Source organism: Mobula hypostoma, chromosome 5 (assembly GCF_963921235.1).
Source record: "Mobula hypostoma chromosome 5, sMobHyp1.1, whole genome shotgun sequence".
NCBI classification, from domain to species: domain Eukaryota; kingdom Metazoa; phylum Chordata; class Chondrichthyes; order Myliobatiformes; family Myliobatidae; genus Mobula; species Mobula hypostoma.
The window spans coordinates 37,326,202-37,342,518 of NC_086101.1; the positions used below are offsets into that span (position 1 = coordinate 37,326,202).

General features: G+C 45.7%; 1 protein-coding gene across 7 annotated transcripts in view; it reads left to right on the forward strand.

Moving 5' to 3' along the window:
• LOC134346774 (dedicator of cytokinesis protein 9-like) overlaps nucleotides 1-16,317 on the forward strand; it is a 365,134-nt gene that overhangs the window by 217,665 nt on the left and 131,152 nt on the right. For all 7 annotated transcript variants that reach the window (XM_063048402.1, XM_063048406.1, XM_063048404.1 and 4 more), the window contains exons 9-12: nucleotides 4,605-4,684; nucleotides 9,836-9,907; nucleotides 12,103-12,243; nucleotides 15,347-15,553. In XM_063048402.1, coding sequence (XP_062904472.1) covers nucleotides 4,605-4,684; nucleotides 9,836-9,907; nucleotides 12,103-12,243; nucleotides 15,347-15,553 — 500 coding nt within the window. The remainder of the gene's footprint in view (nucleotides 1-4,604; nucleotides 4,685-9,835; nucleotides 9,908-12,102; nucleotides 12,244-15,346; nucleotides 15,554-16,317) is intronic.

Consider the following 16,317-nt stretch of genomic DNA (forward strand, 5'->3'; position numbering starts at 1 on the left):
CTACGGGTGCAGGTGCCTGGTCCAGTGATTCAGTGGGAGGTCAGGTAAAATCTTGAGGGGTATGGATGAGGTGTGTTGGCACATGGCCAAGTGGTTAAGGCGTTTGCCTAGTGATCTGAAGGTCTCTAGTTCGAGCCTTGGCTGAGGCAGCGTGTTGTGTCCTTGAGCAAGGCACTTAACCACACATTGCTCTGCGATGACACCGGTGCCAAGCTGTATGGGTCCTAATGCCCTTCCCTTGGACAACATCGGTGGCGTGGAAAGGGGAGACTTGCAGCATGGGCAACTGCCGGTCTTCCATACAGCCTTGCCCAGCCCTGCGTCCTGGAAACCTTCCAAGGCACAAACTCATGGTCTCATGAGACTAACGGATGGCTATAATAAAAATGGATAAGGTGGACATTCATAGTTTTTTTGCCCCAGGGTCAGGGAGTCCAAAACTAGGGTGGGTAGATACAATATAGGAGGGGAGATATTTAACCGAGGCCTGAGAAGTAACATCTTTACACAGAGGGAGGTAAGTACCTGGAATGAGTCATCAGAGGAAGTGATAGAGTCGGGTACAATAGCAACACCAAGGAGGTTCTGGGCTGAACGTCAGCAACTGTGACTAGTAGGCTGGATGCTGTAGTCAGCATGGACTAGCTGGGCCGAAGGGCCTGTTTGTGTTATGTCACACTATTACTCTGACTCTCGGTGTGTTCCCTCTAGCCTGCTGAGTATTCCAGACCTGTGGACTGCTACGTTTGTGCCCTTGGCGAGCTGTCAGTGTGATCTGGGCCAGTGGGGGACCTGAGAGAACAGATGGGGAGGGACTTTCTCCAGTGCATGTGGCAGGATCTACACATCAGCCAAGGTTTCAGAGTTGGGTTTATTACCACTGACATATGTCGTGAAATTTGTTGTTTTGCGACCGCAGTACAGTGCAAGACCTAAAAATCGCTAAAAGTTAAAAATAATAAGTAGTACAGAAGAGGAAAAATGAACTGGTGTTCATGAGTATCTTGCAAAGGGAGTCAGAGGGAGAAGTTCAGAACTTTACTCCGTAAACAACAGTTGATGTCGGTGGAATGGTCAATTTGAAACCTGAGATTCAAACCACTGTGGAGCTGGGTGACAGACTATTATGTGGTGGTGGAACAGGATCATGGAGGGTCAGCGGGAGCCGGACCCTCTGATCGGAGTTGCTGACTGTCCATGAAGTGTGTGAACGCCTCCTGGGAAACCAGGTACAGAGGATTCAGCCCTCACGCTCCTTCTGCTTTATGGCTGGGGTCCAGTGCTCTGCACCGATGGCAGCTTCAGCAGATCTTCAGATGTTTACGCATCAATGTACACAACGTAACTGCTTTTTTTAATTGACTCATCGTTTTTAATCTTCTCTGCTTGGATTCTGTTGAAAAGCGAACAAGGAAACTGGAATTGTCCCAGATGGAGATTAACTGGAGGGTTTTGCAGTTAGGAGGACTTTTGATGGGCTGAATGTTTTCAGTGACTGGAAGTTTGGTGAGCAACAGACTCCTGAGTGAAGCGGGTGGTTGTAAGAGCCGGAGGGGAGGTGTTCCTCGCTTGCTTGTTGTGACCGGGAAGAAGGTGCCTGTGAGGGAATTGGATAGATACCGGAAAAGGGCAGGCAGCTGGTAGGAAAGGGTAGGGTGGTGAGACTCGCTCACAGGGCTGCAACAGGTAAGAAGGGCCAAATGGCCTCCTTCAGCACGACGTGGGGCTACTGTACAGCAGAGAGGTGGGAAGGTTTAAGACATTAGACTTGTGGAGATCAGGGTATTATGAAGGATCCGGGAGCGATTTCACCATGTCCCTGGTATAAGGAAATAGTGGGCAAGTTGTGTGCACTGAGACTGCTCAGGAAACTGCTTCCTCAAGCACTGTATTAATCAAAGAAGAATCAGCAGATGTTCTGGCATATGAGCATTGAATGGTGGTTCCACAGAAATGGCAGGTAAGCTTAAATGCGTTCAGGCCATTGACCCGTGCACTTCCCCTTCTCTGAGTCATGGTCTCTACCCACACCACAAACTGGAAGTCCTTCAGTGATGAAAGGCCCTACTGTAACAAATGTTGTATTTTCAGCTGTTCTGGTTTACTTGTGCAGTCTTGTGTTCTCCAGCTTTGGCCAGTCTCTGAAGTTACCCCAATTTTTTAAGTTTTAGAGCTTATGGGTTCTGGGGTGCAATGCAATATACTAATAAAATTTTGCCTCTAGTTTAAACATGGCATAGTGTATGTGTTGTTAGGTGTTTCAAACAAGTAGGGAGTACAGTGGCATCTGTGCTGTGCACCTTGTTGCTGAGTTTTGAGTTGTACCAGAGTCACTGGAGCCGAGTCTTGAATGTGGAAACTGTCACAGTGGCCAGGGATATTCCAACCCCACTGACCATCTAGTACAGACACGTCCCTAAATAAGGAAATCAGTGGAATCATTGTGAACTAAAACCTTGCTAAACTTCTGCACATAACTGGAGAGAAGACTTGCGTCTGCTCCATTTCCTGCCTGCTGACCTGATTCTTTTTGAGCAGGAGTTGATTTTTACATGCCAGCAGTTCGGTCCAAACAAGAGCAATTACAATAAGAGCCATTTCGGGTGCCATTTTAAACAATAGAATCAGAATTGGAAAAACCAAGAGATCCTGCAGATGCTAGAAATCTAGAGCAACATGCACAAAATGCTGGAGGTACTCAGCAGGTCAGGCAGCGTCTATGGAAATGAATAAACATTTGACATTTAAGGAGCCTTCATCAGGACTAAGAAGGAAAGTGGAAGATTCCAGAATGAAAAGGTGGTGTGGTGGGGTGGGTGAGGGATGGAAGGTGATAGGTGAAGCTAGGTGGGTGGGAAAGGTCAAGGGCTGGAGAAAGAGAGGAGTGTGGGCCATAGAAGAAAGGGAAGGAAGAGGGGACTCATGGGGAAGTGATAGGCAGGTGAGAAGAGGTGAAAGGTCAGAGTGGGGAAATGAGGAAGAGGGGAAAGTGGTGGGGGGTGGATTTTTTTTGGAAGGAGAAATCAATATTCATGCCATTAGGTTGGAGGCTACCCAGAGGGAATATAAGGTATTGCTTCCCCACCCTGACAGTAGGCTTATCTTGGCACGAGAGGAAGCCATAGACCGACATGTTGGAATGGGAATTAATATGTTTAGCCACCAGGTGGATGGAGCGTAGGTGGTCGACGAAGCAGTCCCCTAATTTGCATTGGGTTTCACCAATGATGATGCGGCCGTATTGGGAGCACCTGACACAATAGACGACCCCAGCAGATTTACAGGTGAAGTGTTGCCTCACCTGGAAGAACTGTGTGGGGTCCCTAATGGAGGTGTGGCAGGAGGTGTATGAGCAGGTGTAGCACTTGCAGGGATAAGTGCTGGGACGGAGATTAATTGGGCATGACGAATGGACAAAGGACCTAATCAGAATTAGGTTTACCATTGGCAACTTATAGTACATGCAATTTGATGTTTGCAGCAGCAAGGACCCAAAATCACTGTACAGTAAATAACAAAAATCAATAATTTGTGCAAAAATGAAGAATTTTCAGGCTGTATTCATGCATGTGCTTGAATAGCAAACTCGATGATGAGCTGTAGGTGCATGAATCGTTCAGAAATCTGACAACGAGGGGAGGACATTGTTCCTGAATCATTGACTGTGCATCTTCAAGCTCCTGTACCTGCTCTGTGATGGTAGCAATGAGAAGAGAGCATGTCCCAGATGGTGAGCATCCTTTGTGATGGATGCCGCCTTCTTGAAGCACTTGAAGATTACCTTTGATGGTGGGGGCTGTGTCTACAACTGTTTGCAACGCCTTGGCCATATTCACCAAGTAGAGACTTAAGGCTCTCCATTGGTCAAGGTCGACCTTGGATAACGCATCCTAGCTGTCTACATGATATGCAGGCTAGAGCAGTACAATATGGAGAGCAAGCTGTTGCAAATGCAGCCGTTTCCCCACCTCCACGCAGTTGGTGAATGCAAAGGAACGCAGAGACTGATAGCGTTTTGCCACAAGCAGCGTCGCAGGAGTTGCCAGTCAACGTTAAACTCAACATAGTCCTGCCCTGAGGACTCCAGCTCTGGATGTATCCTTGGGGTTTACTCTGGAGCCTTCCCCGTGAGTGAGTATAACCGCAAGTCGGCGGAGGTTTGGGATCAGAGCTTTCCTTCTCCTAGATAAACTACTAACCACAGCTGTGGAGCCCCATCTGCCTGAAGCGACTGGTTTTAAGATGCCAGTAACCTGCCTTTGCCCCTTACTCTGCCAGGTGAAACAGTGCCATCGAACTTAGTAGCTCAGCCATATGTGAAGGCCAGGAGATGGACCTGGTTGTCAGAGGCTATTTGAGACGCACGCCTTTGGGAGCATTTAATAGTTAGTGCTTATCCCTACTAACTCCCCCGGCTATGACAACCTTAAGAAACCAAAATAGAGAATAATACAGTCAAAACTGGCGTTATTTCTTATGCATTATGGGATGGATTCATGAATGAATTACATCTGATTTGGGTTTCTGCTTATTCACAGGGAACACACAAGTAGAGTGAAGCTTGGTTCCACAAGTGGACTAATTATATTTTTATCTACTTTCAGTTTCTGATGATGAGTTACCTGGTCAGGGGAAGACAGAGCACAGCATGATCTTGGAAAGCCTGCAGTGTGACTTCGCAAAGGTAGTGGCTTTTTTTGTCTGATTTCTTAACAGAAAATAAATCACATGTTTTGTAAGTCATTCATTTAAATTGATTACATTGATTATTGTGTCACCAATTTCTTATTCTGAATAGAACATAAATTGTTCCTGCTCGATCACGTAAGCATAATGAAATTTGATCCCGATGTGTTGCTTTCCAATCTTGTGGTGCTGAAGCATGGGATGAAATGGGGTAATGATCTTACCTGGGTTGTTTCATGCCCTCTAGAAACTCCACTCAGTGTTTCCTGGTGTGAACTATGTCTGTGTGTCTGATGTACTCACTGTGTCTGTGTGTCTGATGTACTCACCGTGTCTGTGTGTCTGATGTACTCACTGTATCTGTGTGTCTGACGTACTCACTGTATCTGTGTGTCTGATGTACTCACTGTATCTGTGTGTCTGATGTACTCACTGTGTCTGTGTGTCTGATGTACTCACTGTATCTGTGTGTCTGATGTACTCACTGTGTCTGTGTGTCTGATGTACTCACCGTGCCTGTGTGTCTGATGTACTCACTGTATCTGTGTGTCTGATGTACTCACTGTATCTGTGTGTCTGATGTACTCACTGTATCTGTGTGTCTGATGTACTCACTGTGCCTGTGTGTCTGATGTACTCACTGTATCTGTGTGTCTGATGTACTCACTGTATCTGTGTGTCTGATGTACTCACTGTGTCTGTGTGTCTGATGTACTCACTGTATCTGTGTGTCTGATGTACTCACTGTGTCTGTGTGTCTGATGTACTCACCGTGTCTGTGTGTCTGATGTACTCACCGTGTCTGTGTGTCTGATGTACTCACTGTGTCTGTGTGTCTGATGTACTCACTGTGTCTGTGTGTCTGATGTACTCACTGTATCTGTGTGTCTGATGTACTCACTGTGTCTGTGTGTCTGATGTACTCACTGTGTCTGTGTGTCTGATGTACTCACTGTGTCTGTGTGTCTGATGTACTCACTGTATCTGTGTGTCTGATGTACTCACTGTATCTGTGGGTCTGACGTACTCACTGTATCTGTGTGTCTGATGTACTCACTGTGCCTGTGTGTCTGATGTACTCACTGTGTCTGTGTGTCTGACGTACTCACTGTATCTGTGTGTCTGATGTACTCACTGTGCCTGTGTGTCTGATGTACTCACTGTGTCTGTGTGTCTGATGTACTCACTGTGTCTGTGTGTCTGATGTACTCACTGTGTCTGTGTGTCTGATGTACTCACTGTATCTGTGTGTCTGACGTACTCACTGTGTCTGTGTGTCTGATGTACTCACTGTATCTGTGTGTCTGATGTACTCACTGTATCTGTGTGTCTGATGTACTCACTGTGCCTGTGTGTCTGATGTACTCACTGTGCCTGTGTGTCTGATGTACTCACTGTATCTGTGTGTCTGACGTACTCACTGTGTCTGTGTGTCTGATGTACTCACTGTATCTGTGTGTCTGATGTACTCACTGTATCTGTGTGTCTGATGTACTCACTGTATCTGTGTGTCTGATGTACTCACTGTGCCTGTGTGTCTGATGTACTCACTGTATCTGTGTGTCTGATGTACTCACTGTATCTGTGTGTCTGACGTACTCACTGTGTCTGTGTGTCTGATGTACTCACTGTGTCTGTGTGTCTGATGTACTCACTGTATCTGTGTGTCTGATGTACTCACCGTGTCTGTGTGTCTGATGTACTCACTGTATCTGTGTGTCTGATGTACTCACCGTGTCTGTGTGTCTGATGTACTCACTGTGTCTGTGTGTCTGATGTACTCACTGTATCTGTGTGTCTGATGTACTCACTGTATCTGTCTGTCTGATGTACTCACTGTGCCTGTGTGTCTGATGTACTCACTGTATCTGTGTGTCTGATGTACTCACTGTGTCTGTGTGTCTGATGTACTCACTGTGTCTGTGTGTCTGATGTACTCACTGTATCTGTGTGTCTGATGTACTCACTGTATCTGTGTGTCTGATGTACTCACTGTGTCTGTGTGTCTGATGTACTCACTGTGTCTGTGGGTCTGATGTACTCACTGTGTCTGTGTGTCTGATGTACTCACTGTATCTGTGTGTCTGATGTACTCACTGTGCCTGTGTGTCTGATGTACTCACTGTGCCTGTGTGTCTGATGTACTCACTGTGCCTGTGTGTCTGATGTACTCACCGTGTCTGTGTGTCTGATGTACTCACCGTGTCTGTGTGTCTGATGTACTCACTGTATCTGTGTGTCTGATGTACTCACTGTGTCTGTGTGTCTGATGTACTCACTGTATCTGTGTGTCTGATGTACTCACTGTGCCTGTGTGTCTGATGTACTCACTGTGCCTGTGGGTCTGATGTACTCACTGTATCTGTGTGTCTGATGTACTCACTGTGCCTGTGTGTCTGATGTACTCACTGTGCCTGTGTGTCTGATGTACTCACTGTATCTGTGGGTCTGATGTACTCACTGTATCTGTGTGTCTGATGTACTCACCGTGTCTGTGGGTCTGATGTACTCACTGTGCCTGTGTGTCTGATGTACTCACTGTGTCTGTGTGTCTGATGTACTCACTGTGCCTGTGTGTCTGATGTACTCTGTGTGTCTGATGTACTCACTGTGCCTGTGTGTCTGATGTACTCACTGTGCCTGTGTGTCTGATGTACTCACTGTGTCTGTGTGTCTGATGTACTCTGTGTGTCTGATGTACTCACTGTGTCTGATGCTGGTCAAGTGACTTTCACAGTGCTTTGCTGTCGACCAGTGGTTGCTGCACCTCGGAGAGATGAGGTCTCATTTCCCAGGGGTTTGTCCACGGTGCAGATATTGTATGGCAGTCCTGCATCTTTCAGGGGTTCCGATTGCTCTTTGTTACTCAAGGGCCTCCACCCTTCCAACCTCAAGACTCCCATGCGACCTGTCTCCTTTCCAGATGATGGCCCAGGGTCAAGACCTCCCCTGTTCAAACACTCCAATTCCCCCTCGAACCGATCACACTACCAACACAACCAAACCCTCTGATCTTTTGTTGTTCTTTTTCCACCAACACCCCTCTCCGCCCCCCCCCCCACATTATTTGGGTTTCAGTCAGGCCTCTGACCACTGACCCTCTCCCCCTACCACTCCTCCTCAATAGTAATACCAATTCTAATATGAGTACTCAGGTGTGCCCTTCTGTCTTCTGTCAACCACAGGGAAGGTGAAGAACAATAACTCCTCACCCACGGGCTTGATAGTGAGGCAGTGTTCATGGGTTCATTGATTATTCAGTAATCCGATGGTGGAGGGGATGGAGCTGCTAGGGAAATATTGAGTGTGTGGCTTCAGGCTGCTCTGCCTCCTACTTGATGGTAGCAATGAGAAGACGGCATGTCCTCGATGATGGGGGTCCTTAATGATGGATGCTGCCTTCTTAAGGCATCGGCTTTTGAAGGTATCCTGGATGCCGGGGAGGCTGGTGCCCATCATAGAGCTTGCCGAGTTTAGAACTTTCTGCGGCTCTTTCCTGATCCTGTGCAGTGGCCCCTTCGTACAGCTAGTGATCCAGCCAATTAGAATGCTCTCCATGGTGCACTGCAAAAACTTGCGAGTCTCTTTGGTGACATACCAAGTCTTCTCAAACTCCTAACGAAGTACGGCCATTGTCATGCCTTGTTCGTAATTGCATCAGTGTGTTGGGACCAGGATAGGCCTTCAGCGATGTCGACACCCTGGAACTTTAAACTGCTCAACCTTTCCACTGCTGATCCCTCGTTGAGGACTGGTGCATGTTCCCCCGACTTGCCCTTCCGGAAATTCACAATCAGTTTCTGACCTTGAGCACAAGATTGTTGCTGCAACAGCTTTCAACCAGCTGATCTGTCTCGTTCCTGTACATTGCCACTATTTGAAATGCTGCCAACAATAGTTGGGTCATCGGCAAATTTATAGATGGTGTTTGAGCTGTACCTAGCCACACAGTCATGGGTTTAGAGAGAGTCGAACAGTGGGCTAAGTATGGTGCACCAGTGTTGATTGTCAGCGAGGAGGAGATAATATTTCTGATCTGCAGAGAGGAAAGACCCAGTTGCAGAGGGAGGTACAGAGGCCCAGGTTTTGGAGCTTGTTGATTAGAACTGAGGGTATGATTGTTTGAATGCTGAGCTGTAATCAATAAACAGCAGCCTGACGTAGGTGTTACGGTTGTCCAGGTAACCCAAGGCTGAATGGAGAGCCAGTGAGATTGCATCAACCGTGGATAGCCTCCATCAGTTCCAGTCTCAATCACTTCCAACTGTAATAGCTCCACTTGCTGTTCTTTCAGCTGCCTGGTCCTCAAGCTCAGATTTTCACTCTAAACCCTGTGGTCTTCTAACTTCCAACTCCTTTGAGGTACACCTGCCTAATGTCAAGCAAGTTTTAGGTCATGTATCCAGTGGTTTTCTTTGTGAAGAACCTGTGCATCTGTCAGAGCTTCTGTTAGCCCTGCCCAATCAGACCATCTCCCCCCACCACCGACACTTATTCCCCACAGCTTTGGAAATCCTTCATCGGGATGGTGAACATTTGAAAGTTTACCAATGAATTTGCTCCCACTGCATGGGGTTAAAGGTAGAGATTCAGTGAGGAAGGAACGATAGATAATCCCAGAGCTCATGACTGTCAACTATCGCTAGCAAGTGAACGGATTGTAAATGTATCTGGAGGTGGAGGAGGTTACAGAGACTAGAACCAGAGAGATTTTGAAGTAATTGTGAAAACGACCCTGCACAGTCTTGGGGAAATGGAGACATTGCACCGATCCATAAGTTCGATTGAAACACAGAGGCTTTAGATATGTTCCCTCCCAACTATTGCTGGAGAACGTACAGTGCCTGGAAAATCTGAATGGACAATGAACCCATGAACATTTCCTCAATAGTCTTTTTTTCCTTCTCTATTTGTACTAATTTCATTTTTAAAATATATACTTACTGTAATTTTATAGTTTCAGTATGTATTGCAGTGTACTGTTGCTGTAAAACAACAACTTTCACTATATATGCCTGTAATGTAAAACCTGATTCAGGTTCTGATGAAGTTGTCCATCCTTCCAGAGGTTGACCTATTCAGCTTTGGGTTACAGAGATCAGCTTCCTTTTACTCTCCTGAAGTTTAGATTTTTTTGTTTCCTCTGCAGAGCACAAGGGAAACAGAAATCAAAAGAAATGAAGGAAGATTGAAGCTTTTCTGTCTGGATGCAGATTCTCAGGTGAGGATTGACTTTTATTTTGTAAAATGATCGAATGTGCACCTGAAATTTACTGTCTTTTCTGGACTGTGGTAGTTTGGAAGCAAAAGTCCAATGATGCAGAGTAACGACGGCTCTACCTTGGTATCTAAATTTGCAGTGACCTTGACTTCTGAAGCCTGCTGCTTGTTTCTTCTCCAGTGCCTGTCCCGCTAACATGAATTGGCATGAATCTTAACTGCACAGCCTTTCCCCCAGTCAAGATTCAAGATTTTTTATTGTCATCTTCAGTACACGAGCGTAAAGAACAAAGAGATTGTTACTCTGGATCCGCTGCAGCAGAATAAATACAATAAGCATAAAAAACACAATAAATATAAATATAAAAGCAATTCTATAAAATCTAATGTACAAGTAACTGTTGAGTGTGGTGATTTGTACATAAGATTAGCTTACTGTACATGCGTAGCGAAGTATATACGTAAAGTGACACTAGGTGCATGCGTATCTGAACATGAGGTGACTATTGAGGGACCTATTTGCCACTCCTCCGAGAGATTGAGACAAGATCAGCACAGCCGGCTGGAGTGTGCGGTATTCTGCTGATGATTTCGTTGAGCCGACAATCTAGAGGCTTGTTTTTGGAGTACGGGGCATGTGAACACATGTACTGCCTTGGTTCCTTGAGAATGTGTTCAGTTTCTCAAAGAACATGCGGAAATGCAGAGCTGGAATCAGTTGTCAAATAAACACAGCTGGTTCATTAGTGTTTGTTTTTGTTAAAGGAAGGAGGCATGAACATCGATTTCTCCCGATAAGTTTTCCCCCCTCCCCTTTCCTTCTGCTTCTGTTCCCCACTCTGGTGTCTGACCTCTTATCACCTGCCTATCACCTCCCCCGGTGCCCCTCCATCTTCCCTTTCTCCCATAGTCCACTCTACTGTCCTGTCAGATTCTGTCCTCTCCAACCCTTTACCTTTCTCACCCACTTGGCTTCATCTATCACCTTCTAGCTATCCTTTCTCCCCCCCCCCTTTTATTCTGGTGTCTTCCCCCTTTCATTTCCAGCCCTGAAGAAAGGACTCGGCCAGGAACATTGGCTGTTCATTTCCATAGACGCTGCCTGACTTGTTGAACTTCTCTAGCACTTTGTGTGTACGTTGCTTTGGATTTCTAGCACCTGCAGATTTTCTTCTGTTTACTATACTGTCCTGTACGTGACTCCAGTCTTACATCAAGCTGGTGGGCGTTATCACCCTCTGAAGAAGTCACTCGTGTGTGGTGTGGGAGTTACTCGGAATTCAGAAGCAGGCGAAAAGCATTATCAGGGATACATCTCACCCTAACCATGGACTTTTTACTCTCCTCCCATCCGGTAGGCGCTACAGGAGCCTCCACTCCCGCACCAGCAGGCATAGGAAGAGTTTCTTCCCTGAGACTGTGACCCTGCTGAACCTCACATCACAGCGCTAAGCAGTACTGCACCCATATTGTACTGTCTCAGTACTTTTATATTTGTGTGCTGTAGCACTTTTTTTATTTGCAGTTATTTTGTAAATAACACTATTCTTTGCATTTCTGGTCAGATGCTAAATGCATTTCATTGGTTTTGTATCTGTACTGGGCACAATAACAATGAAGTTGAATCTAATCTAATCTAATTATCACTGACTTGTATGACGTGAAATTTGTTGTTTTGCAGCAGCAATATGGTGCAAAAGGCACTAAATTACCATAAATTAATAAAATAAGTGAATAGTGTAAATTAAAAGGAAGAATGAGGTGTAATGTCCATAGGTTTGTAGATCATTCATAAATCTGATGGTGGAAGGGAAGGAGCTGTTCCTATAGCATTGAGTGTGGGACTTCAGTCCCCTATACCCCTCTCTAATGTTAGTAATGAGACATGGACATGGCCCAGCCAGGGACCCATGGACCCCTCAGTTAATGGTGGAGGTTGGTGGTAAAAAAGGGTGGGAACTGAGATGGTGAGGGTCCCCAATAATAGATGTCACCTTCTTGAAGATGTCCTTGATTGTGGAGAAGATTATACCTGTGATGGAGCTGGCAGAGTTTACAACCCTTTGCAGTGTCTCACAATCCTGTGCATTGGAGCCTCTATGCCAGACTGCATGACTAGTCAGAATGGTAGAAATTTCATAAAAAGTTTTGTTGACATATTGAATTAATAACTCGTTTTATTTTTTATCACTCAAGAAACTTGACTTCTCCAGTATTGAACCAGATGTGAAGCCTTTCGAGGAGAAATTCGGAATACGTTTTTTGGTGAAATGCAATGATTTATCCTTCAACCTGCAAAGCTGTGTCGCTGAAAATGAGGAGGGGCCCACAACAAATGTAAGCCTGATGGTCAAGAGCACGTTGAGGGGAAAAAGAGGCAGTGGAGTAGTGATAGATTCACTCGGACACCAGAACAGAGAGTTGGATGAGTTGAATAGAGGAAAACATTTCATTTCTTTAGCCCTTTTCATAATAGCCCAACATCCCTTGCAGCCCAGTGAAATGCAGTTTATCGGCCTTGTAATCAGAACTGGGTTCATTATTACTGACGTATAGCATGAAATTTATGATTTGTGGCAGCAGTACAGTGCAATATAGAAAAATTACTGTTACAAAGTTAATGATTGAGGGAAAAAAGGAATAATGAGGTAGTGTACGTGGTAGAAGGCCTTCCGTTGGTCAGGGTCAACCACGGGTGTTGCACCTTAGCTGTCTAGCTACTCAAGCCAATATGGAGAGCAAGCTGTTGCCCATGTAGCAGGATCCCCACTCCACACAGCTGATGAGCCCAAAGGAACACAGAGACGGTAAGTTTGGCACCAGCAGTGTTCTAGGAGTTGACAGTCAATGTTGATCTCAACGTAGGGACTGCCTTAGGGACTCCAGCTCCAGATTTCTCCTCCAGGCTTATTCCTGAAGCCTTCCCCTTGAGTGGGTATAGCCGCAAGGCAGCGGAGGTTTGAGATCAGAGTTTTCCTTCTACATGAGCTGCCAACCACAGATGACATGCCGCATCTGCCCGAAGTGACTGGATTTAAGGTGCCAGTAACTCGATTTTGCCCCTTATTCTGTCAGAGACTATTTGTGGCGCATGCCATTGGAAGCATTTAGTCAGAACTGTGAGCTTATCCCCACTACTGCCCTCCGCCACCCTCTGGCTGTGATGACCTTAAGGATCTAGTGTTCATGGACCATTCAGAAATCTGATAGCAAAGGGGAAGAAGTTCTTTCTAAATTGTTGATTAGAGGTCTTCTGCCTCCTGTACTGTCTTCCCGACGGTAGTAACATGTAGAGGGCATGTTCTGGATGGTGAGGGTCTTTAATGGTAATACAGAAACCCCCACAAACCCCCATGCGATAATGACCAGTTAATTGGTTTTAGTGGTGTCAGTGGAGGGATTAAATATGGGTGGAGACCCTGGGGAAATTTGCCCTACTCTTCTTCAAAAGGTTGGATTGTTTAAGAGGGCATGTGTCCTCTGATAGTGCAGCATCCACTCAGCCCCCCGCTGCAGAGTCGGCCAAGATGTTTGTTCTCAAGCATCCTTGAACCTATGGCCATTTGATTCAAAGGGAAGAGGACAACCCACTGAGTCCTATGCAAGAGAAGGTGATTTAATAGTGGTCTTCAAATCTAGAGGGATTAAACCCAGACAAATGGAGGATAGAAAGTCTGGAGGTCCATCAAATAAGTATGAAATTCAGGAGAGTTCAGTTACAATGAGCAACCGGCTGCAGCAATTGTAAATTCTGCAATAATTAAAAAGGCAGTGACGAAAGAGAGGGAGGAAAAAGACTAAACAAAAGAAATTCCGTGGCGATGCACGAGATGTTCCGTCGAGTTTGCAGGTGCAGCAAGCTATCAAGAAGGCAAATGGAATGTTGACCTTAATTGCTTGAGAAATCGAATTTAAGGGCAGGGAGGTTATGCTGCAACTGTACAGGACATTGGTGAGGCCGCAGCTGGTGGACTGCGTGCATTTCTGATCTCCTTACTTGAGGAAAGATATACTGGTTTGGAAGGTGGTGCAGATAAGATTCAGCGGGTTGATTCTAGAGATGAAGTGGTTAGCCTACAAGTTGCTGCAACTATACTTGCTGGAATTCAGATGATTGAGAGGGGATCTTACAGAAACATATAAACAATTTATGAGCAGGATAGATAAGATAAAGGCAGGAGCAACACACACAAGATGCTGGAGGAACTCAGCAGGCCAGGCAGCATCTATGGGAAAAGGAACAGTCGACGTTTCCGGTTGAATCCTGCTGAGTTCCTCTAGCATTTTATCTGTGTTGCTTGGATTTCCAGCATCTGCAGATTTTCTCTTGTTAGAGACAGGAGATTTTGTTTTCTCTGGTGAGTGAGACTAGAGCTATGGGGCATAGTCTCAAGATTTGGGGGAGTCAGCAAAGCATTAGAGTCTGCTTCATTAAGTATATTTAAGACACAGTTAGATACTTGGCACAGTAGGGGAATTAAAGGTTATGGGGAAATGGACTTCTATACTTCCTGGCTGACAGAGCTGCCAGAGGGTGGTATGATGTAGATAGTGGGGATGCTTGATAATAGATGCCGCCTTCTTGAGGCAGAACCTCCCCTAAATCCTGTCAGTCATGGGGGGGCTGTGTCTGTGATGGACTGGGCTGTGTCCACTACTTAGTGTAACCGCTTGCTTTCCTGTGTGGACCTCCATCCCACAGCAAGTGGTTGAGGTGGAAGAGCAGACGTGGTTTTTAAAAGAACTGAAACAAAATACACTAGATGTTGGAATTCTGAAAGAAAAATGGGAAAAGCTGGAAATACACAGCAGGTTAGGTAGCCCCTGTGAAGATAAGAACATATGAAATAGGAGCAGGAATAGGCCACTTGGCCGATCGAGCCTGCTCCATGATTCAGTAAGCTCATGGTTGAACCGGCTATGGACTTGGTTCCACCTACCTGCCTTATCCTTGTGATCCCTAATCCCCCCCACTCTGCAAAAATATCTAACTGGGTCTTGAATGTATTTAATGACGTAGCCTCCACTGTTTCCCTGGGCAGGGAATTTCAGATACATTACTCTTTGGAAAAAGCAGCTCTTCCTCATCTGCATCCTAAATCTACATCCCCTGAATCTTGAGGCTGTGTCCCCTAGACCCACTTACCAGTGGAAACAACTTTCCTGCCTCTATCTTATCTATCCTGTTCATAATTTCATGTGGAGAAGGAAATGGTCGGCTTTTTGGATTGACGATTCAGAATTGGATAGGTTGACCCTTTAGATCCTACTGAATGCTCTGACCCTTTCAGCTTTTTCCTTTGGATTCCAAGAGAAGCTGGATAGACACATGGAAGATGTGAGAAGATGGGATGAGAGGCTCTGGGATTGACTTCCGACCTGGGGCAGAGGACTGAGGCTTCCATTTTCCAGCTCTGATAGTCCATTTTCCTTGCTTTAGGTGGAGCCTTTCTTTGTCACGTTGGCGCTTTTTGATATCAAAAACAATCGAAAGATCTCGGCTGATTTCCACGTGGATCTGAATCACCCAAGTGTCCGACAGATGCTGTCAAACTCCTCAGCTGTGATGAATGGTGGGGAGGTATTAACCCCATCCCAGAAATCCATCAACGGCATTCCTGAAAATTTGTTGCAGTATCCAAGACAGGTAGGGAATAATATTCATTGTAATTATGCACTCAGTGGCCACTACATTAGGTACACCTGTACACCTCTTTAATGCAAATATCTAATCAGCCAATCATGTGGTAGCAACACAATGCATAAAAGCCTGCAGATATGGTCAAGAGGTTTAGTTGTTGTTCAGACCAAAGACCAGAATGAGGAAGAAATGTGATATATAATGACTTGGACCCTGAAGTGATTATTGGTGACAGACCATCTCAGAAACTGCTGATCCCCTGGGATTTTCACGCATAACGATCCCTAGAGTTTACAGAGAAACGTGCGAAAAGTAGAAAACATCCAGTGAGCAGCGGTTCTGTGGGTGAAAATGTCTTGTTAATGAGAGAGGTCAGAGGAGAATGGGTAGACTGGTTCAAGATTACAGGAAGGCGACAGTAACTCAAGTAAGCAAATGTTACAGCAGTGGTGTGCTGAAGTGCACCTCTGAACACGCAACACGTCGAATCTTGAAGTGGATGGGCAACAGCAGCAGAAAACCATTCTTGTACCTAGGGGGTCGAATGCTCTCACGTTTTGATTTGTCTTTAAGCTTAGGTTTTAAGCCATCATGTTGGAGATTCGGGTGCTTGTCTGGAAACTTCTGAACTGCTGTGAGTGTCTCTGCCTCCACCACCCCTCAGGCAGTGAGCTCGAGCCTTCTACCTCTTCCCTTAAAGATGCCACCAATTTTTAGAATAACAGCAGATAATTTTATATACCAACAGGTTCCCCACAATGCCAGCACCC